This window comes from Psammomys obesus, unplaced genomic scaffold (assembly GCF_907164565.1).
Source record: "Psammomys obesus unplaced genomic scaffold, mPsaObe1.curated_primary_1811, whole genome shotgun sequence".
Classification (NCBI taxonomy): domain Eukaryota; kingdom Metazoa; phylum Chordata; class Mammalia; order Rodentia; family Muridae; genus Psammomys; species Psammomys obesus.
Genome location: NW_026594354.1, coordinates 1,358,121 through 1,385,060, shown reverse-complemented (window position 1 = coordinate 1,385,060; position 26,940 = coordinate 1,358,121). Strand labels below are relative to the sequence as shown.

The following is a 26,940-nucleotide window of genomic DNA, read 5'->3' as shown; positions in this document are numbered from 1 at the left end:
TATCTTTTGTAATTTTAATTGAAGCAATGCTAATCACTCTTTTATTTTATTTTTTTTTTACTTTCAAAAGCACCAAATTTTAATATCTAAGTCAATTTGGGGGTGAGGGGGGAGAAACACTATCAGGAACTTCTCTCCAAAACAAAACAATGATGTTCATTCCTCCACATGTCCAAATTAAAACCCAAACCCCATACAGAGAAAAAAAAAGATACTAAAATCACATTCTAGGGGGTCAGTGCATTCCATAGTCTTTGCTGAGCTGTCTAATTGTCCTTCGGCTGACTTTTAAAAATGAACACCCTAGCTCATCAAAATATACATTTTCCCATTGGCTTTTTTAAATTAAAAATAATAATTAAAAACAAAAAACAATTGAAGAAATTTATGAACAGTTGCCTGACTCATTTGATGGAATATACAGCATATGGGGATCAGGAAGTTGGCTTGCATCATTCAAGGAATGCTCATCTTTAAGGCTTAGCTTTCTTCCAAACAGTGTAAAATACCCACCTGGACAGGGAGTCAAGGAATAAGGAAGGCCATTCAAGGAGGAAAATTACCACTTAATGTGTGTATGCAGAACAGAATACTGGGAATAACACAAAAAAGCTTTTTAAAAAGACCACTTTGAAGTATGGGAAATCCACCACTTGGGACATCTGAAAGGGAGTCCAGTGAACAAAGACCAAAAGTACATTCAGTTCTCTCAGGTAACACTACTGTTTCTAATCTAAATGTCTCCCCAAAGTTTGAAGAGTCAGTACGAGGGGAAAAAAGAAAATAGAATAGAGTAAATTAAAGGGGAAAAAAAAACTTGAAAAGGTGAAAGAGTAGAACAGAAAGAAAAGGGAATGTAAGACCCAGAAGCCTTCTCCCAGATTATCCCTATTCCTCATATGTTGGAGGTACCCTGTTGGTTGGGGTTGCAATTCTTGCCTGGACCAGACAGCTATTATAGGTGCTAAAGGCAGTACTCCCTCCCCTTGGAAGGGTCTCCTGCTTTCTGCCTGACTTCATCTGCAGAGTGTCTTTAGTTAACAGATTCCCTGAGCTACACTTGATATATGGCCTCTGACACAGCTCCATGCTAACTCTCCCCTTCCTCTGCCTACCCATATGCTAATTAAGCAGTGACCCTCTACTCTTATGATAGGAGCCTGCTGTATAATACAAATCAGGGATCCTTGAAGTGCCTAGTTTCATCGAATTATGTATACCTATCCTTGAAGCACCCAACCACTCCCCTAGGGGTATATATAATGTGTTCTCTGGAAGTAAAGTTGAACTAACCATCAGCTCTTCTCCGGGTGTGTGATCCCTGTATAGTTCTTGCAGGCCATTCCAGGCATGCCTCTTGTCTCCAGCCTCTCCTGACTTTGTGGGCTACTAAGACACAGCCCCTAGGTAGGAGGAAAACCACACTCAAACCTCTAAGCATAAAGAACATTCTTAAAAGAACACAGGAGCAGTAGAGACAGAGAAGATGCTAAATGTCCACAGGCCATAGAGGGGACATGGCTGCCCAGCAAGCAGAATATCCCCCTTTTGGGGCAGAGTACTTAGGCACTTCTTATCTTGAAGCAGGCATGTAGCTTCAGCAGCCTGCCTGCCCAAGCCATAGGGAGGCAGCCCCAGGGCCAGCAGCATTGAGATATTTCCCTGATAGCAAAAGAAACTGCCATCGTGGAAACCTAGATTCAGCTTGTGCTAAAGAAGCTGATGACTGCTTACTATAATATAGACATGTCTAGTCTTGCTAGCCAGCTTACAATGGCAATCACTCATTTCCTCTTTGATATGCAGGTTTCTGGGAATCCCATAAATGCCTCTTAGGTTTTGGGCATACATCAGTCCCCCAGAGAACTGAGGAAATAGGTCATTGGTCCTCACCTCTACATTTTTGATTGGGAAGGGTGATGATAGAAGAATTTGCCTAACTAGTTCCCAGGTGATGCATGCCTATCTTTGACAATCATTGTTTCTGTTTATATCAATGGGGCTTAATGATTAAAGGCTGTGGAAAGCTATGACAAGGAACATCCCAGTCTCCAAAATCCAAAAATGAAGCCCATTTTTTTTCCAAGTTCCCAGGAGTCCCAGTTAAGTTTGAGACTCAGAGTTTATACACTAAAGAGCTAATTCTGTTTGTTTTAGGATTAATAATGGCAGTATGTAATATACCTAGATGGTCTGAAAAGCAAGCACATAATGTCATGGTCAAAGGATACAATTCCAAGTATGAAGGGACACAGACAATCTCTTTTGAAAATTCCACAGGACAATACAGGCGCCCCAGCTGTTCTTCATAGAGCGACAGGGCTTCAGTCAAATTGACACAGTTCCCCTAAATCAGAGAGAAAAGCAAACAATGGGATTTCTAAGTCATACCCATTTGAAGGTCTCTAATAAGTGGAGAACAATTGGAGCTTGAAATAAAAGTTCATCTTTAAAAAAATGAGATAAGGCTTCTATACTTCCACAAACTGAAATGAATTCTATTTATGGACTCATTAGTTCATTCTCTTTCTACCTCATTTACAGAGCTATTTCAAATTATTGAAGTATGAAGCAATAGAAAGCAGTGAGGCCAATTTCTCATTAGTGACACAGTTCATTGTACCCACACCATGCAATTTAGCAAGATTCACCCACATAACCCACTCAAAGTAAATTTTTTTTTGTCAGTAATGGTCACAGCTGTGGTGAAACTGAAATGTCAAAATGATAATTTTCTTACTTTCTGCAATGATGTAAAGTACAGTCCTTCTAAAAGGCTAAGTCTGACACACAACTGTATTCACTCCTCATCCTTTTCTCAAGTTCTAATTTTTAAAGTTTATTATTGTGTGTAGGCATGACGCATTCATGTGCTATGGCACGAGTATGGATGGCAGTCTGCGGGACAACTTTGTGAAATCAGTTCTCTCCTTCCACCATTTTATGTGGCTCTTGGGAATCAAGCTCAGGTTGTTAGGCTCCCCCTTTATCCACTGAGGCATCACATTAGCCCTCTGTGACAATTTTTTTAAGGAATAAGACAACAATAAATTTGTTCAGGATATATGTGCTAAGGAAAAACCCCAGTTGTGAACACATCTGAAACTATGGAATGTTCATGTTGATACCATTCATTTGCTTCCAAACAGCAAGGAACAACGTGAGATGAAAACTCTTCACAAAGGCAGCCTATGATGTCAGAACTTCTGAGACCAGCCTTTTAAAACCAAGCAGGCAGCCATGAAAAAGGTGGTTAGAACTATTCCAAGAAACGGCCTTGGTGGTTTTAACTTAGCACGTTCACTTAGCACAACGTCATCCTTTAGTGGCAGCCTGTTTAATAACCCATCATCTAGGGTCCTGCAGTGGGATTTAGCCGGTGCCCTTCACCAGCATATAATTTGGTTTCAACATCAAGTTCACCATGAGAGCATATAAACACCACACATGTAATTTACAATTCGTAAATAGAAAACACTGTGCAGTTGTTTTTAGAACACATCCCCGCTGTGGAAGCTATACAGAACGGAAATGCCAACAAGGTGTGCAGCCGAATGGTTGTCTGCCATCTTAAAACTGATATCCAGCTGTGTGTTTCGAGAGTATATATGGGAGGGCGGGACCTCCTTACTGAGAATGTGGTACACAAACTGAAAGGTTTCAATTTGTTCTTTCCCAACATTGTCAGGAAGCAGTTTTTCAAAAGAAAAGTGGAACGAAGAAACTCCACAAATAGAATCCTACCCCCAAAAAAGGAACATTATAAATTTCACTTTCTTGTCTATATAAATAGAACTTTTTTTAGGAAAGACACATGGGAGTTCCAAAACAAAACCTAACTGCAAAGAAATAATTACCCAATAACTCAGCAAGTTCGGTTGTAGAAAATTCTCCTTGTTTCATATTACACTTAAATAACACTTGCTTTTTTAGTTTATAGACTCTTGTAATGTTAACATTTTTAACTTTACATCAGTTTCTATTATTTTGTAGTGTAAATTCTTTTTTTTTATTTAAGTCCGAGAGTATGCAAAACTAGCTGGCTGTGGTGGCATGTGCCTTAAATCCAAGCACTCAGGAAGCAGAGGCAGGTGGATGTCTGTGAGTTAAAGGCTAGCCTGTTCCATACAGCCAGTTCCAGGCCAGCCGACACTGCATAGTAAGACTGTCTCAAAAAAGTAGGAAGCAGGGATAGTACAGATGACTCAGTGGTTAAGAACACTTACTGCTCCTCTTCTACGGAAGAGAAGTTTAGTTTGCAGCACCCACGTTGAACATCTCAAAACTGCCTGATAACTCCAGCTACAGGGTGACCTAATACCACTAGTCTGCCAGTATATACTCACACACTAACACACAAATATATACACAAAAATTAAAACTAACAAATCTTTTTTCAGTAAGCAAAACAAATAGTAAAAAAAATAAATCACACTTATGTGAACTACAGAATGTACAAAAAAATTTTGAGCACTGACACTAAAGGGCAGAAGAGATGGCTTTGTGCTTAAGAGCATTTACTGCTCTTGCAGAGGACCTGAATTCAGACTCCAGGACCCATGCTGGGCAGCTCACAACCAGCTGCAGAGGATCTGATCTTAGTGGCACTCACATGCACATACACACACATATTCTTTTTTTTTATGGTTTTTGTTTTAGGAGACAGGGTCTCTCTATGTAGGTTGTCTTGGACTCTACATAGACCAGAACCAGCCTCAGACTCAGAGATCGTCTGCTTCTGCCTCCTGAGTGCTGGTATTAAAGGCTTATCCCAGTACGCCCAGCTTTAAAAAAAACAACTAAACAGAAAAACTGACGCTAAAAGGGCTAGAGAAACAATTCAACGGTTAAGAGCACATACTGGAAATACTGAAGACACAAGAGTTCAGTTTCTCACACTCATGTCAGGCAGCTCACAAATACCTCTAACACCAGCCCCAGGCAATCACCCTCTTTTGGACTCCACAGGCACCCACACTCACACACACATAATTTGAAAAATAAAACAAAACTAAGTCAAGAAAAATTTCAAATGATGCTAATAATCAATTGCTTCCAGAAAGCAGAAAGTTTTAGTGAGGACTATAGATGCCTGAAAAGTACTGATAATGAGCAGTTCAAGGTTATGGGAGTGGTCAGGAGTTTGCGACATTTTTCACTGTAGTTTCTCTGTATGTTACATACACATTTTTGTATGTAGTTGACAGTCTGTTTTGTTAAGTAGGAAGTTGGAGACAGCAGGAAGGTAGTCAAGTACGTTATTTCTACTCTCAAAAATGTACATTCCCAAGTTTTTTTTCCCACCTACCCTCCCTCTTCTCCCCGTATGACCTTCCCATGCTCAAGTTTTGTAGCATGATCATAAGGCTACCTTCAAGTCCCCAGAGTAACACACCACTGATGTTACAAATTTCCCACTGTGACACAAGCAATGTGTTGGTATGGACATTTACTTTTTGCAAATCACCACATAATATCCCCATCCCATCATTAACCTCCATTTTTCTGCTACATATTCCAGCCAAGAGCAGAAGAGGGGCAGCAAGAATCAAGAGTTATCTCCTGAGCATATCATTGTACAGTGAAAAAAAAAAAAGAAAAAAACATAGCCAGAGTCTAAAGATATAGGTCAGTGCTAATATTCTTGTCTATCATGCAGGAATTCACCACATACATACATATGTACATATATACATACGTAAGTGAATAAAAAAAATGGATGGATGGATAGATGAACAAATGAATAGTATTGACTATGGTTTCCTGCAAGACTTATGCCCATGTGAATTTCAGCATGTGACACATATCACCAAAAAACATAAGACACAACCCCAGGCTATCATAAAATGGTATCACTTTGTATCTCCAGTTGTAGTGAATGAAAGGACAGAGTGCATGCAGTGATGTCTTTTGATTAATTCTTGACAAAGGACACAGCCTTGGATTTATGATCTGGGAGTTTAAAAAAAAAAAAAACAGTTCACAAAAGCAAGTTTTCAAAGTTTTAGCATTAGTATTTGCACATGCTGTATTCTCATGGAACATTTCTATTAGTTTCCCACACTAAGGCTCCAGATCCCTATAGCAGGCAAAGAACAAAACCATCACACTTTCCAATGCCATCTTTCATCTATTCCAAAGTGACTAGATCACAGAGGATCTTATACTTAAATCTCCTTGCCTCAGCCTCCCATGTATAGTTAGGATTACAGGCCGATGCGACCACACCTAGCTTGTTTTCATTCTCCGTAATGGAGCAGAGGGAGCCCTGCATAAATGAAGTCCTGGGTGAATGAGTATTGTCCACATGGGCATACCTTAGCCCCATGAGAATGAAAAAAAGTCTTCCTCAGGTGAGATTCAGAAGATGGAAATGTCTTCTTCAGAGGTCTGAGTGTTCGTGATCAATGTGTACAAAACTAGCAACAACTTCTTCCCAGTTGTTGTCAAGCCGAGGTTGCTTACCTACCAAGCAGACACTTCCTACCAAGCCTAGCTAACTTTTCTCTCCTCTTCTGTGCATAATAAAACACACTGAGGTTCCAGATTTCTTGCAGTAATTGGTTCAACTCTTATCAGAATGCCCACAACCTACCTGACCACAGCTTTTCCATGTAGAGGTGCCCTGTTTTTTCTTGTTATCATTTCTTCACCACCCCTAGTCAGAGTTCTAGAACCAAGACACGCAAGTTCTGGCAAGTCTCTATTTGGTTATTAGACACTAGAGCCTCATGTTTACTAAATTAAATTGCATCAGACTTTCTTCTAGCTATGGATATGGGGGGGGGCAATACAGTAAATATGCTCCCAAAAGCCCAACATAACTGAATCTGCACTCCTTTTATAGTACAAAACACTGTTTGAGCAAGTTTCACCATCTACATCCTACATAAAACACAGGCTTGCAAACTTCCTCTTTTAAGGGCCAAACAGACCACATTTAAGACAGCACAGACCACGAGGCCTTCCCCGCAATACTCCTCACTGCTTTTGGAGCACAAAACAAATGAGCATGGCTATTCATTGAGAAACAACAGTCAGGCACTGCGGCATATGCCTTTAATCTCAGCACTCTGGGAGGTAGAGGCAGGTGGATCTCTGTGAGTTTGAGGCCAGCCTGGTCTATAAAACAAATCCAGGACAGCCAAAGCTATAGAGAAACTCTGTCTTGAAAAACAAACAAACTAAAAAAAAAACAAAAAACAAAAAACAAACAACAAACAGAACAGATAGCCATATTTGGTCCACTGTGTGTAGAGCCTGCATTAAGATAGTATGTACACACAGGCTTTGCACACAGTGGGAAGAGGAGGAAAACAGAACAAGCTGGAGCTTTAGGTGTTTCAGGTATTCTATGTTCTCTCCAGCATTCGTCATTTCGGACCCCATGAAACAGACAGAGTACTCTAGAATCAGGATGTAAGTGCTTCCTTTGGAAAAAAAAAATAAGACCTCTCCCTGCTTGGGGTGTTTAAATATACTAACAATCTTTAAAAGCAGTTCATCAGTGGGTACTAAGTAACAATTGAATAGGAATGATAAATTCTGCCATGCAATTATACAGCATAGGCTGACTATGGCTAAGGATTGGGTACCATATACTTCAAAATGGTGCAAGAAAAAAGTGTCATGTTTTCTCCACAAACACATGATGTACATTTAAGAGGATACGTGGACTTTACCTGATTAAACATTAGACAATGTCTACATGTAGATAAACATCACATGGTAACTCTGTGAATGATCATTTTTATGTTTTTATAAATCAGTAAAAAAAAGTTAATTCCAGTTAAAAAAAAACTTTAACTAGCCTAACTGATGCACCTACAGTATAGTTCCTGAACTTAAGGGTCAGGGAACACCATAAAAAAAAAAATGGCTGCAGAAAGATTTTAAGAGCCAAAACAAAAAAACAAAAACAAAACAAAACAAAACAAAAACAAAAAAAAAAAACAAGAAATCTGTTGTGACATTCATTGTGCCTCCTAAAAATGCTAGGGAAGCTACACCCATGACACTTCAATGATTATGGCTGCCAAAAGAACACCTGAATGAGGATGACACTGACAAGAGACAATAACATGGAAGGGAGAGATTTCATGGGGCCCCAACCCTAAACAAGGTATGACAGGCAACTAAGAAATGTTGAAAGCTGGAAAAACAGTCTTGCATAGGGAAGAATACACCAATTGGCTATACAATACCAAATGATCAGCCCTAAAAACATTTATGTTTGTGTGTATATATCCACATATGTTACATAATACAGACTGAACAGGTTGTATTTATGTAAATGTGTAAGTATATGTACATCTGTGTATATGTACATATGTATCTAACAACAAAGAAAAAAAAGACCATGAACTTGAGAAAAAGGAAAGGGGGTACATGACAGAAGGTGGAGAAAAGGGGAGGGGCATCAGTAGTTATATCAGGATTTAATAAAAAATATTTACATTAAAATATACTGGCTCAGTTAAAAGTACTTGCTGTTCTTGCAGGGGAACGGAGCTCAGTTCCAAGCACCCAGTTCAGGAGGCTCATAACCATCTGTAACTAATAGATCCAGGAGATCTGAAATCTCTGGCCTCTGCAGGTAGCTGCACTCTCATGCATATACCCACAGAAACACATGCATGTAAAAAGTAAGTATTTTAATAAAAGTAGCATATAATATTTAGCAAAAATAAAACATACATTTTACTAAAATTAGTTACTGAGAAATCAATATAATATAAAATTGGTCACAAGGTAAAGTCTTTTGGGGGATTATGAACATGGGACAAAAACAGAATTCTGCTTATGATGGTCCACAATCAAAATAAACTTGTTTCAGTAAAAACCAAAAAGTTTGTAGAGTTTGTATGTGGTAAGATGAGGAATACTCTGCAGTAAACCCAGAAGAATTCAGAGACCAGAGTGCAGGTGCTGAACTTGGTTATTAATTAATTGATTTTCATACTAAGTAATGAGACTAGATTAACAATTAGTTGCCTTTTGTCACTTTTTAGCAAGGAATGTGTATCTACCTACTTTATGCACATACCAAAAACACACTTATACCCTAAAGAATGGGAAAAAAAACTACAAAGCAACAATCAGTTTCTATCTGGTGTCTGCAGTTCACACTACAGGCAAAGATGCTTATCAAAGGTGCACTGCTGGATGGGCTTTTCCCTAGAGATGTGCCTAAAGAGCGGGGTTGGGGGAGAGATGGTCTATGTCTCCACCTGCTGGTGCAATCACATACTACAACCAGGGCCAACAAAATTAGGATAATCTAGTCTTCTGCAGTTAATATACTCTCAAAAGATGACAGATTAGCTACATAGAAACTTACTGCTTGAACAAATATAATTCAAAGATATTGTTGTTCTCCTGACATATGTAAATTTAAAAACCATGTACTCAAATATACAAATATTGATGCTTATTGACAGTCAGAGGAGGGGAGTATGGGGACTGAGTGGTCTACCTGTGTGAAGTACTTCCCATCTTGTTTCAGAACCTTCATTGACAGGTCAAGAATGAGTCTGAGAAACTCCCATGTGGAATCTGGATGTAGAAAATGTTAAGTTTCATAAATATGGTTTTCATATATCAAATATTTATTCATAGTCATACGAAAGAAGAGACCCCAGTGTGTTGGTACATACCCATTATCCTGGCACTTTGGAGGGGGAGGCAAAAGGATCAGGAGCTGAATATTATCTTTGGCTACATAGTGAGGTTGACTCATGTAGGCACCTTGTACTACATGAGACTCTAACCAAAAAAATTAAATAAAATAAAATACAAAAATATCTAAAGAAGCATGAGCTTGAAAGTTTGTTCATGAACAATAATGTACAATCATATAGCTGGTTTGTGTACACACCAACACAAACACCAAGGTCAAAATTAAGTGCACATCTATTTAGAACAGTTATCACAACACCAAAAAAGACTCAACATAAGGCTCTGGGAGGGTATCTCAGTGGTGGAGAGCTTGTTTATATGCAGGAGATCCTGGGCTCCATCCCCAGCACCAATCTCAGAGAAAGAATAAAGACTGAACACAAAGGCAGAACTCCAAGTCTAAAAGAAAGTTGCTTGAAGGACGAAATTAGCAACATTCCCTGAAAAGCTGAGATACTTCCTCGCTGTGGAGAGACAGAATGTTACAGCCTTCTTAATAGCCATTCATGGCCTGTGTCAAATCTAACATCCTTGAGAATAGTCCATGAGATCCTTTTTCATATATATTAACAGAACACACTAACTTCACCGAAGGCCAAATCTAAGAATGTCTTCAGACAGTTCCAAAATTCTACAGCAGAGCTTGCCCTGCTTTGCTGTAACCCACTTACTGTTGCCATGTATTTGAAGAATCATGATTTGTGACTTTCTTTTGTTCTGCAACTATAAAAACATGAGACCATTACCACACTGGAACATGGTACTTACACGGACCTGAATCCATGTTCCCCAATCATTTTAGTTCCAGGACAAACTATTAAACCTTTCGAAGTGTTAAGTTGTACTTTCATATTAGGAGCAGGAAAGAAATTAAAGCTATCTTTCCACCATCAATGCTAGTTCAACTACTTCTAACAAATAAGAGAAAAGGGGTTGAGAAGATGGCTTGGTGGGGAATGCACTTGTGCTGCTTTGAATAGGAATGGCCACCACAGACTCATGTTTCAAAGCTTGACACACAGAAAGTGGTACTTTTAGGAGGTGTGGTCTTGGAGTAAGTATAGTCTTGTTAGAGGAAGTGTGTCGGTACGGAGGAGGGCTTTGAGGTCTCTTATGCTCAAGCTATGCCTAGTGTGACAGTTTCCTTCTGCTACCTGCAGATCAAAAAGTAGAAATCAGCCAGGTACAGTGGTGTATACATGTAATCCCAGCACTCTGGGAGGCAGAAGCCAGTGGATCTGTGAGTTCGAGGCAAGCCTGATAGAACAAAATGAGTCCAGGACAACCAAGGCTACACACAGAAACCCTATCTAGAAAAAAAAAAAAAAGTAGAACTCTCAGCTCTTCCAGCACCATGTCTGCCACCGTGTTTCCCTCCATGATGATAATGAACTAAAGCTCTGAAACTATAAACCAGCCCCAATGAAATGTTTTCTTTATAAGAGTTGCTGTGGTCATAGTGTCTCTTCACAGCAATAAAACCAAAACTAAAACATGAGAATCTGACATTCTCACAGTCAACTGTTTTCTTTATTAAAATTTAAACCATGCACCTCATTCTGATCAGAAGACAGCAAATTACTCCAGCTCATTTCAAGTGGTCTACTCTCATCTTGAACAGTCCTCTAGATCACCAGCATCTACGTATATGCTGGGCATGGTAGCATGTGCCTCTGCAATCCTAGTGATGGGGAGATAGAGGCAGCACTGCCTACTCGATAAAAGTTCTAGGCTCAGTAAGAAACCCTTTCTCAAAAAAAAAAAAAATAAGGTAGAATATAATTTAAGAGGACATTCAGGGTTGACCATTGTCCTCTACACACACACACACATGAATGTGTATATACGCACACACATGCACGCACGTAGACACTCACACATGTTCATGTACATACACATAAAGAATTAAAAACGCAAAACAAAATCTACCTTCTTCTGGAGATGTAGAGATCGGGACAGCTGTCAAATCGTTAATCACATAATCAAACTCTCTCCCTTCTTTGGCGTACCTCTTCAGTACTGGAATACAATCCTCTATGAGAACCTTTTAGAGAGAACAGGATCAGATGCATGAGTCAACACAAATGGGTGTCACGTATAAAGCGGAAACGCAAGCTAGGTGTTAAATCCACAGAACCAGCCCCATGAACAAAGAAAGAGTTCTTCACCCTGTCTATTATAAGCAAAAACTAGGTGTTGAACATATGTTTAAATCCTTTCTCACCTGAGCAATTCCTCTACAGGTGCCATTGCTCTCCTTGTGTGACAAATGGAGACACAGTCTTATATAAGAAGGTTTACACAGGTTGCCCACAGACCCTTGATAAGAAAGGATGACAATTGGGTGTGGTAGCCCACCCTTTATTAATTCCAGCTCTTGGAAGGCTAAAGCAGAGAAAGCACCACCCCACAGGTTTAAGGGCAGCCTGGGTTTCATGTTGAGTACCCGCTAAGAAGTATACAGGAAGACTACATTATGAATTTGATATCTTGGAAGAATTTCATTGTCCTACTGTTTTCTAAAACTTAATTCGCTGCACAAGTTGCAGCGGAAAAAAGCAGAGGACATGTGAACACCCAGCGGCATAGAGTTGGAGGCCAGTCTGGGCTTCATGAGATTTCGTCACAGAAAAAGAAAAAAGGTCAACTGCCTATAAGCCACATGTGCATCCAAGATATAGAACTTGCCTCACATGTGCATAAAGGTCAGGCTTTGATACCAACACCACAGAAGAGTTTATTTGACATTCTCACAGTCAACTGTTTTCTTTATTAAAATTTAAACCATGCACCTCATTCTGATCAGAAGACAGCAAATTACTCCAGCTCATTTCAAGTGGTCTACTCTCACCTTGAACAGTCCTCTAGAAGCACAGGCATATTAAACCTCATTTCCCACTTCAAAAGGAAATTTTTTCCTTTATGTCTTAGTTTTTATATCTAAGGCTTAGGTTTACTGAAATTCACCTGTCAGTGGTTTCTAGGGTTAGCTGACTTAGTTCTCAAGCATGTGATTAGCATAAGCATGCCAGCATTGCCTACTAAATCTTTATCCAAGGGAAATAAGATATATTTTGGATAGTATGTTAGCAATGTGTTGGAATACGCACTTAACACAAATTCAAGCTGCCATGACACCTTTGTTATCTTTCTAGAGTCTGTGTCTGATTTCCTATTTGATTACAGGGCCTGTAGTAAATTAACAATCAAAAGCAGAAGTCTCCCTCTACAATGATTATTCTCTGAGGTTCTCTTGGCTATTCTTAGACATTTGGTTTAATAAAAGCAACTTTGAAAACATCAGTTGGTCTCACTCCCTTAGTGCTTTGATGAAAATTAGGATAAATGAGAAGCCATGAAAACTTTTATGCTATTACCATGTAAAAGATAGACCATGACTCTCCACCCACTCCACTACATGTCTTTCAGTAAAATCTTCACATGCCTCACATCAGTCTCATAATACCACTTGCTAAGTTTATATCTAACTATTTAGCAGACTGAGTAGGATTTCCTGTCACACACCTCCCAATTTCCTTTCACACTGCTCTACATTCAGCACAGAGAAAAAGAATCTTTCCTAAATCACCTAAATCTTTAATCACTGAACCAATTTCTCAGAAGTCCAAGTAATTGTCATAGTAAATTTCTTGGATTTTTCTAACCACTCTTATCACTTATAATTATTTTATTATTCTTATGACTTTTATCTTCCTATCTTACTATTACTAGTGGCTTCAAAATTAAGGATAAACTCAGACACACAACATGTATAATTTGGTTCCTACTTCAGTGAAAATGACTTTTTGCCACCTAATCTATTCCTTAACCTTATCATTTACTATTGAGTTTCTGATACTTCCTTTATGTTTTGGTGGATTTCCTCTATTACAGTGTGTGTGTGTGTGTGTGTGTGTGTGTGTGTGTGTGTGTGTGTGTCCGCGCGCACGCGTGTGTCAACCAGAAGTCAAACTGGAGTGTGATAGGGTCTCTCACTCTCCTGAAGCACTCCTATTAAGATGGACTGGCCTAGGCATCTACCTGCCTCTGCTTCCCCAATATGCTAAGATTATATTCACATGCCACTATATCCCCAGCACTTTTACATGGGTGTTGGAGATTTCATGTTTACACAGCAAACAATTTACAATCTGAGCTATCTCTTGGCTTCTATGGAAATTATTATTCAGAATGACTGGTAAACATTCTTACATTCTTTATCATTTATTAATGTTAGCTATGTTTTTCCTTTAAATTATTTATGAAATGTAATATAACAGACTTGTTTTGCCACTATTTCATTACAATGTGTGTGTGTGTGTGTGTGTGTGTGTGTGTGTGTGTGTGTGTGTTGGTTTTGTTGTTGTTTGTTTTGAGACAAGGTTTCACTGTGTAGCCCTGGATGTCCTAGAATTCACTATGTAGACCAGGCTTGCCTTAAACTCCCAGACATCCCCCGACCTATGCCTCCTGAGTGCTGGGATTAAAGGAGTGCACCACCACTACCTGGCCAGTGTGTGTATCTTTAAGGAAAGCAGACAACTTGCCCAAGTAGTGATTAAACTGAAAACATCAGTAACAGATTTCTGAAAATTCTTCTCTTGAAATTTTTTAGAATGAAATCCTACTTGAGTATAATAGACTTAAAATGTAAGTTGCTAAATTTAACTTATTTTACTTGATAGTTCTGTATGTACATACATAAACAAAATACATACATACACATAAATAATCCATTCTTAGTTTTCTTGGCATAGTATGTATAGTTCAGTATCACGTTTACTGTTGTGATAAAAATAAATAATTATTTCCTGAAACAAATGTTAATCTAAATAACTGTTTAAATATATGTAAAACCCTCTGCCTTTCTGAAAGCAACATTTTAATTGCTTTGCATGCCTTTGCATGCTCAGGTGGGTCTGTCTTCTCCCAGACAAAGCTCCCTCCCACCCTGCTTGAAAGCTTCAGAACTCTCGGCATCAAAGAAAAGAAAAAAGCCCAGGCTCCCCCTGGTGGTTGTTCTGATGCACTGAACACTGCCACCCTCAAGATTCTAAATTCCTATACCAGGTAGCTTTAGCATAAGTCACATAGTCTCCTGATATATTCCAACTGCACACCAAAATCCCATGAAAAACAGTCTTTTGCCCTTACTGCACACATCTGACCACCTGGCCCATCACCTGTGCCTTGATGGTCAGCTATCATACAAACACCTAGATTGTACTGCTGTTCTAGCTTTGTTCTTCTGATCTTTCCTTTATCTTTTCAAAAGCCAGAATAATAGGATTCTGCAGCTCCTGTACCCCACAACGTTGAATAAACTTCCTTTAAACTCTCTATGGTTTGTTTATTCAAGGTTATTTATTTGTGCTCTTCCCAATATAACAGAAAAACATCTAGTAGTTAGGCTGGCAGATTAAGTCCAGCAAGCAGGGAGCCTTGTCCATTATTTGTCAGCCAACATAACTTTGAATTCAGTGTGAAACAGTTCAGCTAATGTTCTATAGAGCTGAATCCCACACTCCCTTTTAAAGCTATCTTACAGGATAAGCTAACTGTAATCTTTCTTGTCCTTTGGCTCACAAAACAATCACAATTGCATTTTAAAGTGGACAGAATTCCTGCCTCAAATTAACATATATGTAACACAAACTCAAATTTAAATGTACATACATACATTAGGGTAAAAAGAAGTGCTAGATAATTAACATTCCGAAGTACAGAAGTCATCCAAATTTATTACAAATCTGGAGGTATACATTTCAGATTCTGTTCAATGAAGTATTTGCTTGGGCATCTTGCTCTAACAAGTCCTTGTGTCTATGACTATGAACTCTGTGCACCATCACACATCAGAGTGGCTGTTTAACTTTCAAGCACAATACAATGCAGGACAGAAACTAATCGCTTGTTTGCAACATTTTAAACAACTACACCTACCAATTAAAAATCTGAGTTGTCTCTGAAAGACCAAGACTTCAAGACATGATTCAGGGCAGCGACAGAAGGTGGTATATGCCACATCATTTAAAAAGTACATGACATCTTGTATACCAGGATTAGTGCGGGTTTGAATGATTACTCAGTGTACTGGGTGTGTAGCATACAGAACTGCCAAGTTTATTCCTCAATAACAACAAATGTAACCTGATAGAATGCATAGTAGTGGCTTCTTTCAGTATCTATATACTGTCTCCCCTAAATATGAACAGATACTACACTCACACAAACCAACTATCTTCTAAGCCAATTATGTTAAAGGGTACAGGTCCAATTGATCACTTCTGTAATTCTATTTTCAGTCACCTTAAAAGTATATTAACAATTCTGGGAGTGGTGGTGCATGCCTTTAATCCTGGCACTTGAGAGGCAGAAGCAGGTGAAACTCTGTAAGTTTGAGGCCAGCCTGGTCTGCAAAGCAGGTTCCAGGACAGGCAGGGCTGGCTGTTAAACAAAGAAACCCTTATTTCAAAAAACAAAGTATATTATTAAGGAAACATAATTACCTGATAGCAGTCTCCTTTAAGATTGTCTAAGACATCTCCACATGTTCTTCGCATGTATTTCTTACATCCATCAATTACCATTTGGTCAATGTTCAATACTGGTTAAGGAGAATTTGAATGGACTAAAGAATTCTGAAATAATAAGTCCTCTCTAAAAAATAAAGGTTCAGATAAACAAAGATTTTACTGTAGCTACCCGAGAATCATAAAGTTAAAAAGTGGAAGTTACGATTATTTTTACACTAAGGACATTCAAGTTAAACTACATTTTTTTTTCCCTCGTCAAGTAGCTTAGTGAAGCCATTTGACAACCACTAGGGAGCAGATGGGGGACCCAACATAGATGGTCTCTAATTTACAACTATACTACAATCTCTGCTTCTCTACTAGTAGACACATACAAGGTTGCTAGCTATAAATTGAAATGTTCGTTCAAGGAAGTCAACGTAACCCATCTGCCTTGAGTGTGGGAAGATACTCATTGGAGTCTGAATATAGCAAAGGAGGACCAGGGAAATCCAAATGTATTTACCTTGTGTTCTCTCCCCCACCCCTCGTTCTATCTACTTATCTGTATCCCATGCTAGCTCGCTCTCATTTTTTCTAATTTATTTTTTACTCACTTTATTTCCTGGTTGTAGCCCCATCCCTCCTTACCTCCCAGACCCATGCTCCCCTTTCCCCCCTCACCTATTCCTCAGAAAAGAAGATCTCCCTTTCCCATCCAGCAGAGCTCATCAAATTTCATCAGGGCTGACAGTTAAGGCAGTCCCGCCAGAGGGAAATGATCAAAAAGCTAGCACGTGACTATCTGTCTGATGCAGTCTATGCTTCCCTTACTAGGGAACCCAAGCTTCTCATCTGCCATATCTTTGTAGGGGGCCAAGGTCCAGTTCATGCATGGTCCTTGGTTGATGCTTCAGATTCAGCAAGCGCCTCTGGGCCCTGGTTAGTTGGCTCTGTTGGTCTTCTCATGAAGCTCTTGTCACTTCCAGCTCCTTTTCTTTTTTTGCTTCCTTTTCCAAAGACTCCCTGTGCATCACCCAATGTTTGGCTGTGAGTCTCAGCATCTGTTCTGAGTCACTGCTACATAGAGCCTCTCAGAGGATAACTCTGTCAGGATCCTGTCTGGACGCTTAGCAGAGTATTGTTCATGGTGTCAGGGGTTGGTACTCTATAATAGGGTGGGTCTTTGTTTGGGCCAGGCATTGGTTGGCCCTTCCCTCCATCTCTGCTCTGTATGCTCTTTATCCCCGCACACCTGGTAGGCAGGGTAAATTTGGTTTTGAAATTTTTATTGGTGGGTTCTCTCTCATTTTTTAAATGTTATATGTATGAGTGTATACATGCTGTTATGAACTTGCATCATATGTATGCCTGCTGCCTAAGAGAAGGCCAAAAGAAGATATCAGATACTAGAATTACAGACAGTTGTTAGTCACAAGTGAGTGCTTGGAACCAAACCCAGGTCCTCTATAAAAGCAGCAAGTGCTCTTATCCACTGAGCTATCTCTTGAGTCCCTGATGTTGTTTTCTTATAAAGGATATTTCTACCATCGTGACCATCTTTGGTTTCAGTTTGACAATTTCACATAATATGCCTCCATCTCCGCCTCCCAGAATCAGTACATCTTTGCCACTGTAATCTTCTTTACCACTGCCCATGATGGCCCGGGTATAAGCCAAGTCACTCTCTGCCAAATCTAAGGAGATAAAAAAAGAGACCCAAATGATGACTCTACCCAAATATACAAAGAACCTGACCTGCTAGAATTGAGCTTGCAATAGAAATTTTCCAACTTTTAAAAACTGTTTGTAATGTGCAACGTTGTTTTTTGGATTAAGTAGTTTTCACAAACTTAATGCATCTGACACATAGGACAAAAATACCTAAGTTACTTAAATGAAATACAATTTTGAGAATGTGCTGATATTCTGACTAATTTTTTTTAAAAAGGACACCTTTAAAGATGACAAGACACGCCATCTGGGAGCCACTTTCAAACAAAATACATTGGAATTACATGAAATAAGATTGGCTACTCATTGGTATTTTCACTGGCCTTTGCTTAGTACATGTGGTCTCACTGCACTAGTGTGTCTACTTAGGTAGGAATTTGTCCATAGTAAAATGCTGGTTTTAAACAACCAACTGCATTTTCTATTGGAAAACAAACCAGCCACTCATCAAATAATCTATTTCAAGATAAAGTTCACACAAAACTCCAAACAACCCGTGGTTTCACACAACTAAGTGAATCTTAAAAGATAGCAGTGTCAGAGTTTAGCTCAGACAACTCTAAGATAATGGCATTTGTCAGGAAAGCAATGGCCACCAACATACCACTACCTTGTTAGGCAATCAGGGAGGAGTGGAATACTTACTAACGTCTCCACTGAGGATGAGAATATTCCCAAATTGCTTTGAGTGCAGAATTTTAATGTTCTGATAAGGTGAATCTTCATCATACACCACTTCATCTATGTCGTACTCAACCAGGCGCCCATCAGCAGTAGGCCAGTATCTGTCAATGGCCCCTCCTCGGACTATGGGTGGTAATCTGGAGGAGAGATAGGAATGAGCCTTTGGAGAATAGTGCCTTACAAAAGGACCTGAGATGGAGAGTATACAGAAAGCCATGATGGGCAAGAGAGATGGCACAGTGCTTAAGAGAGTGTATGGCTCCTGCAGAGGACTTAAGTTTGGTTTTTGACTAGTGGATCACAAACTGCTTTTAAATCTAGCTCCAGGGAGATATCTAGATCTCCTCCGCCAGTACCTAGACTCACATGTACATACCCACAATTAAAAAGAAGAAAGAGGTCATGTGTTTGTTGGATACAGATTCTCTAAAAGCACAAAACAAATCCAAAGCACAGACATTTACCTCTTCACAAGTACAGACTCTACCAAGTTGCAACACCTGCAAAAAATCATTTCTCTTAAAAGGGATAAGAGGAAAGAAGGTCTTTCTGGCATGCTTTAAAATTATTTTTCCTAATGAAAACTTGAAGGAAAAAAATGGTCATGGTAGATATCACACTTTTTAGTACATATCACCAAAAATCTATAAAACCACCTGGTCATTACTGCAGTTGCAGGTTCCATTATCTTGTCAGAATTCATCTTCAAGTACCCTGAATAATCCCAATTATATCCTCTACAGCTGTAATCTTTTGAATAAAGTTTCAAATAGTACATTTTCTTTTCCCTGACCTTTTTTTAAACACTCATTTTACTTGTTACTCATTTAACAAGTCATTTCACTTGTTACTCGTCTTTCCCTAATTTGTCTCTACAAAGTCCAGATTAGACATCTGGCAGTCATACTTCATGTGGATTTAGCTGAGTTCCTCCTGATTTGAGTCAGGTTGGCAAAGAGCATCCAAATGTCTCAGTGGGAATACAAGGAAGCTTGTACCTCTGATGATGTGAAGAGGATGTTATTGAACCACAGAAGTATTTGCTGGGGCTCTCACCACAATGTCCCTTTCACTCTCTGACACCACTAAGGAGGCTGTTCTGTGGACCTCAGAAACTGAGTACTACATCAATAATTATTTACCAACGGCAATGGGATTTAAAAACTTCTTGTCTAAGGCAATCATTCCTGGAGAAGTACCAAAATAACAAGCGTTCTCACTCCATCCTTTTGTAAATAATCAAGCATTTCTGATAGGCTATAGAATATACCAGAATATACCAGAAGCTACCAGCAGAGGGCACTGAATGACAGGAAAAAAAAAAAAAAAAAACACCAAAAAGGGGTTTGGAAAATCTAACCCTAAGAAAATGAGAACACACTGCACACTCAATAATGAAAGTAGTACTACATATAGCTGCGCATATGGTCCAACAATGCTGGAACACACTACTTCTGCCTCACTCCTTGGTCTCCTCTCACCTGCTTCCAATAGTACAGCCACAATCTGCTGACAAGTAAACAAATCTCATCAACATACGCGCACAATTATAATTAAATAACTTTAAAAAAAAAAGAGTTCCCACAAATGCTGAATACAAAGTCAAGGATTTCAGGAGAGGACGCCCGTCCTAGGTGACAGCCAGCCAGTTCTAAATAGGTATAAACAATGTCTGCTCTCAATTGTTCAACACTGCCTGAGTTCCTGAAGAGCTCTTTTCTCTAGATTTTTTAAAAGCCTGGAAAAGAAATAAAGATCAGGATATGGAAGCCATCAGCTTGATAAAAGTTCAAGGGCAACATGAAGTTTGACTCCCTGCAGTGCGCTACCAAGAGACCCTATGCAGTCCTACAAAACCTATCTTCCCTACTCAAAATCAAAGCTGGATTTGCGAGTTGTGTCCATGTGTTATTGGCCTAAAGTACACTGTATATACTGTGAGATATTTTTCCCCCAAATTGAAACTTTAGGTAAGGTTTATTTCCTTGTTCCTTCTCACTTAAAAACAAGATGAGTCTTTATATAAATCCCATGGCTTCTTAGTCAAACTTCGTATTTAAGACAACTAGAACAGGTTGGCTTTGCACAATTCGGTTTTCTCCTTCTACCAAATGGGTCATGGGTATTCAACTCAAATTTAACAGTAAGTGTTTTAACTCACTGAGCAAGTTCCTCAGTCCCAGAAATACTTTCTATTTACTGACACCAAGAAGCAAAGTTGATAAAAAAGGACCACATTTTGGTGTGAGCCAATTCATTTTCCCAGAGTAGGAACTTGTTTAATTCAGATGAATACAGATTAAAAAAATTTCAAGCAGCAAAAAGAAGAAGCATCCAGAAAGCAGTGTGGGCAGAGACGTAGCCAAGGACTACTAAAATGAACTCGGGTGAGATTTACAAAAAAATCTGTGTCCTCAGCCATCAAACACAGGCAAGTTTCACATATGGATGGTTCTTTCTAGGACTCTCAGGCATCCCATTGCTCTTCCCTACCTAACCAGCTACAGGAGGCTAATAATTACCTATTTATCCCATATATGCCCTAGAGCTTTCCTGTGGGCTGATCAAACTCAGCAAAGTGCGTCATTAAGTGTTTAAACATCCTACCTTTGCCAATAAGGATTTCCCTTTTCTGAAATCTGCTGTGAGACAGAGAAAACATTACTCTATTCTGATCAGCACATCAGTGATCTGGGTAAATTCCCTCCATGTCTGTCTGTGCCTGGCTTTCTGTTTTACCTAGCTTCAGCTTGTTGGAATTACCCAGTATCAACTTTCTGCCTCATTATACGCAGTCCCTCCATCATTTGTTTTATATATTTTGTCCTGTTTGGGATGAAGATGAGAGGATCATTTAGTTCACTGCATACACAGTAGCAAGCTAAAAATTTACTTGGATTTTCGCCGTATCTTCTGTAGACACTAATACCAACATTGCCACTCCAATTATTTTTACCAATTAAACAAATATTGAAAGGACATTAATGAATAGTTAAGACTTACCGCTTAACTCGCCCAGTATTGTCTTGACTCAGTTCTTTCATCTTTTCTTCTATTTTGTTCAAAAGCTACAATTAAAAGAAATCAGCAGGTTTAGAGTATAAACTGCACAGTACAACTAAATTACAGAGCAGAGGCATAAGGGTATGCTGACCACAGTGTGATACTGGCTCATACATATGCCCCTTCATCCCTAGTGGGACTTCCTGCCCTGGTCCAATTCCACCCTCCCACACTAACTCTCCCTTATAGTGCTGCCCGAACCACGGCTTGCATGTTTCCAAGAGAATAACTGGGAAGAAAGCTATGGGATACTGCATATGCAAAACTATACACAAAGTTTCTACATTCTGTCTAGTAGGAAGTGAAACCACTCCTTTCATTCACGAAGTTAAAAGGAAAGCTGACAGTTAGGTTTACAAAACAGATGAAGATTAATTCTTCTGTCAAATTACTTACATGCAAGAGAGGCAAGTTTCAATTTTAGCTAACTTGAAAGTCAACATTCATTAAGCTAAGTAGATTTTAAGAACCTTAAATCTGGGGAAAGGAAATGTACATTTTGAAAGGGAAAAGAAAATGTGAAAAACCAACACTGTCAGTTTCCTGTTTGCCTTGCACATCACTGTCGTAACTCTGAAGGTCCAGCAACACCAATCCATGTGGGTAAATTCTCAAATTGGCAAAGCTACAAAAGAAAGTGTAGTTTTACTGTTAGAAACTGTTATCAGGGAACTTCAAAAAGAAACGAAACAGCCCCAATCAAGAAAAAAACACAGTTCTTCTTTTCTTTCAGTGACAGAGTTAATTCTCTTTCTTTTCAGTTCCGATTTGGAGTTGAGAGGTTGAACATGGCCACTTGTGGAAGATTTACACAACAGGGCCAAGCACTAAGATTTTTAATACTACTCCTTGGGCCCTGAAATTAAGTCTACAGACGAGTCATATTATCCAGGGCTAACAATTGATTCCTTTTGTGCATGTATATGTATGCACGTGAGTGGCGGGTGTGTGTAGGTCAGGAGCCCTGGGCCACCTACTAAACACTGAAATTGCAAGAACATGTCACCCTGCTTTGGTACAGGGGTTCTGGGCGGAACACAGATTTTCATAAGGCAAACACTTTAGCACATGAGCTATCTCCTCATCTCCTTCGGGCATATGATTTTTTTGTTCTGGTTTTGGTTTTCCTGAGCATGAGGCTTATCATCGAGTGTGGTTGATATGCCCAGTGTCACTCCATAAAAAAAAAAAAAGACTAATTTTCCTTCTCCCAGCAGGAATTAACTAGGGGTGAGACTTTGTAACCACTTACCATTCTCCAGTGATGGAAATTTGTGTGGCTTGAACTTGTTTTGGCACTTAATTTTCACAAAGGATCCCCAGATAGTTATGTCAAGTTTAGTTAACCAGGAGGAGGGGAAGATGGGGAAGTGCAAACTAGGCTCTCTCAACTAACCTTCATACTGACTGGAAGGCTAAGAATGGTGTACATTTTGAAAGAGTTGTTTAAGTAAGAAACCGAAGAATGTGTGACAGCAACCTTATGTGTACATTTAATCTCACTTTTTTTTTCATTTGGCTTCAGGAACTCACTCTTACTCCTGAAACACAGTTCTCCCACCTTTCCACACATGCATTCATTTTTATTCATTTTGCTTTCAGAGCAATTTCCAAACAATTCTTCTCACTTAAAAGCTCCTTTCTCTACAAAGAATAATTATAAGTGCTCTGTATACAACTGGAATTGTATATAGAGTTGGGGCTGGAAAGATATCACAGCACTAAAGAGCACTATTTGTTTTTCCAGAGGATCTGGGTTTAATTCCCAGCTCCCAAAGGGCAGCTTACAACCATCTGGCCTCCTCAGGCACTACATGCAAATGGTGCAAAGACACATACAAAAGTAAATAACCCTTTTAAATTAAAAAAAAAAACTGGGGCATGTAATGCTTGGCTGCAGAGGCTCTTAAGAGATGGCTAAAATGAGGAAATTTTCACCTCTGTGTGAAGGAGTCCATTACACAGCAGTGTTTGATGACAAAGAATGGACCATAGCCACAACAAAGTGAAGTGACAGGAACAGAAAAAGATTGAGTATAGGTCTACAGAAAACGGTGGGCTGGAGGACAGCTGAAGGTCTGCTGCTTCTGGGATCCTCTTAGGTAAGTGAAACAGAGCATGGGAGACAGGTGAAGAAGGCTGGTGATTCTGTTGAATTTAGGGTACCCTTAAGGAAGAAGTTATCATATATATATGAAGCAACTGCTAAATAATCTCCTGAAGGTTGGTCACAAAGGCAGAATATAAGTCTGGGCTTGTCCTATTTTTGAGAGACAATCCCCAGGCCCCTATACCTAGTTAGTCCTCTCTTCTGTTTTCTTGTGACATGAATTCCATTAACCCATTTCTCACCTCCCTTAGAATCTCTTCTCCCTTTTTCTTAATCCCTTCTAGTGTCATGACTGACAAACATAGATGCACACACGTGTTCAGAGAAAACATCGTTCTGAGCCTGACTTGTTTCCATCCTGTGTTTTACTATGGTCTTTTCTTCTGTATAAAATAATCTCTCAGCTGGGCACGGTGGCGCATGCCTGTAATCCCAGCACTCTGGGAGTCAGAGGCAGGAGGAGTTTTGTGAGGTCAAAGCCAGCCTCGTCTACAAAGTGAGTCCAGGACAGCCAAGGCTACACATATACCTATATATAGATTTATATATAATCAATATAGATAGATATAGATAGATAGATAGATAGATAGATAGATAGATAGATAGATAGATAGATGGATGGATGGATGGATGGATGGATGGATGGATGGATGGATGGATGGATGGATGGACGGACGGACGAACGAATAAATAAATAGGGAAAATTATCTGATTTGCAAACTTGATCACATGAAATAAACCTGTTGAGTTCAATTTTGTGTTTGACACCGTAGCCTAATTGATCAGTCCACTGGGCAGGTGACTGAGCTAAGCACAGAGCAGGAAGGAAAGGAACACTGAGACCAAGACAAGCTACCCTCAATGTGGAAGCCACTATGTCATTACACACTCTTCCTTGGCTAGACCAGATATTTTGTTTTGAGAGTGTACAAAAGACACAATACTCCTGGTAAAAGGCCTCCAAGCAGAGTTCTTGTTTGTATGCTACAAAAACAAAACAAATGAAGGGGAAAATTCAGCATTATCCTGTATGTGATAGGCCAGGCAATGTTATGGGCCAGAAACCTGTCCTGGAGAGCTAGTATAAACTCACTTGGGCCAAGGAAATGGGATCTAGTGCACAGTTGTTGCTTGCTGATCAAGCCAGCATGGAGGTCATCTGATTTTCTCACTGGTACACTTAGCAGAAAGGAGCAATATGGACTAAAAGCAGCCTCTGGCCAGGTTTCAAGATAAAGACCAATGGGTAAAAGGTATACTATGGGCATACCTTCAGTAAAACCAAGCAGGTCAGAATGTATTTCTGGCAAGCCAGTTCTATACTTGCTCACATGCCCACTGTTTGTGTAGCTCCTGATTCCTGTTGGTGTCTGTGTGTGCCAGCCCTGCGAAAAAGGTGTCTGCAGGGGGCTACTGGAATCATTCTATTTGCTTTACTGTCCACTTCACTTCACATTCATTTTCTTCCGGATCTGGGGCCTCACTTGTTATCCATGATGCTTCCAGGCCCTAAAGACTCCAGGAAAGGATGGGCTATCTCTTTATAAGAATCAGGGCTTAAGGAAAAAACAAAATGACAGAGCTGTGAGCTCCAGTTCACTCAAAGACTTATAGTGGTTTACTTATCTTGATCTCAGGTGCTTAATAGATGTTCTGCAAGTAAATGAAATCCATTTTCATTCGGCTGAATTTGCAATCCTTATTACTCTATCTCTGCATAGTTTCTAATCCATCTAGATCAGTAGTGTTCAATCCTAAGTGCACATTATAATCATCACCTGGAGAGTTATTTAAAATTCCAAAGCCATCTCTTTGACCAGTAAAAACCTAGATGTACAACCCAGACACCAGTATTTTTAGAAGTTCCCTGGGAATTTTCAATGTGATTTAAACTACTGCATGCAAAAGAAAGAAAAGGCCTGGAGATATATCCCCTTATCATTTAAGACCCTGAGTTCTAACTCTAGTACTAAGAAATAAGGAACCTCCACCCAGCATTTTCATACTAAATACACTCAAGTTCAAAAAGGTACAAAATATACATTCAGGGTGTAAAATTGATTAAAACATATTATTTGCAGGTTTGAAATCCTTAACCAATAAAAATAAACTCTAGCCAGTCATAGTGGTGCATGCCTTTAGTCCCACACTAAGGAGGCAGAGGCAGGTAGATCTCTGTTAAGTTTGTGGGCAGTCAGAGCTGCTGAGATTCCAGCTCAAAAAAAAATTAAACAAAAAGTCTAAATTCTACTAATAAAACCATAAGTAACCCATGAAATGCTCCAGAAAATGCTTTGCAATTATTGAAAACCTAACCATTATATCTGTCTAGCAACATGTAACTTTATCTAAAAAACTGGGTTTGCTCTATCAACATTCCTCAATATTCAATGTGTGAAGGGCTAATCTTAATCTGTCCCTTTATAGGACTTTAACAACCCTAGTCATACCCAGCAGATGTCAAAGATGCATGTCCTCTTGTCCAAAAAAATGTGCCTAGCTGGTCCAAGTTCAAAAAGCAGAAGAAAGAGGAATAACACTTTTGAGAATGACCAGGTAGTCTATACATGGTGAAATGAGAGTGGGATGGGAGTATACCAGATTTGACAAAACGAGATAGGACAGTGGCATCATAAATGCCTACAAATCAGGAGAAAATGTTAAGAAGATCTGAAAGCTAAGAGATAAATGTACTTTTTTGTTTGTTTTGGTTTTCAAGGCAGGGTTTTTCTGTGTAGCCCTGGCTGTACTGAAACTTACTCTGTAAAAGAGGCTGGCCTCAAACTCACAGAGATCTCTCTGCCTCTGCTGCCTGGGTGCTGGGATTAAAGGTGTGTGCCACCACCGCCAGGCTTAAAATTTCTATTGGTATCTAGTTCTGTAGAGGCAGAGCTGGCCTGAACTTACAGAGATCAAGATTCAATTGTCCCTGCCTCCAGACCACCGCCTGAGTTTAAAGTAGACCAAGTAATATAAACTAGGCCAGTAAACTGCCATTGAGCAGCTCCTAGAAAAATCTTTGCTAAACTGGGCGTGGTAGCACATGCTTAAATCCCAGCACTCAGGGAAGCAGAGGCAGGTGTATCACTGTGAGTTCGAGGCCAGCCTGGTCTACACAAAGAAACCCTGTCCCAAAAAAACAAAAAGAAAAAAAAA

The 26,940-nt window shown here is 39.4% G+C and overlaps 1 protein-coding gene across 1 annotated transcript; it reads right to left on the bottom strand.

Annotated features, from left to right (window-relative positions):
- On the bottom strand, positions 1–22,319 carry Sms (spermine synthase; the record flags this gene model as incomplete). The annotated part of the gene is made up of 9 exons (XM_055618662.1): positions 1–513; positions 2,232–2,347; positions 9,476–9,555; positions 11,608–11,722; positions 16,188–16,277; positions 17,736–17,890; positions 18,573–18,748; positions 21,615–21,679; positions 22,206–22,319. Coding segments are annotated over 9 exons (951 nt in total), but the record flags the coding sequence as incomplete, so codon positions are not given.
- Positions 22,320–26,940: the final 4,621 nt, after the last annotated feature.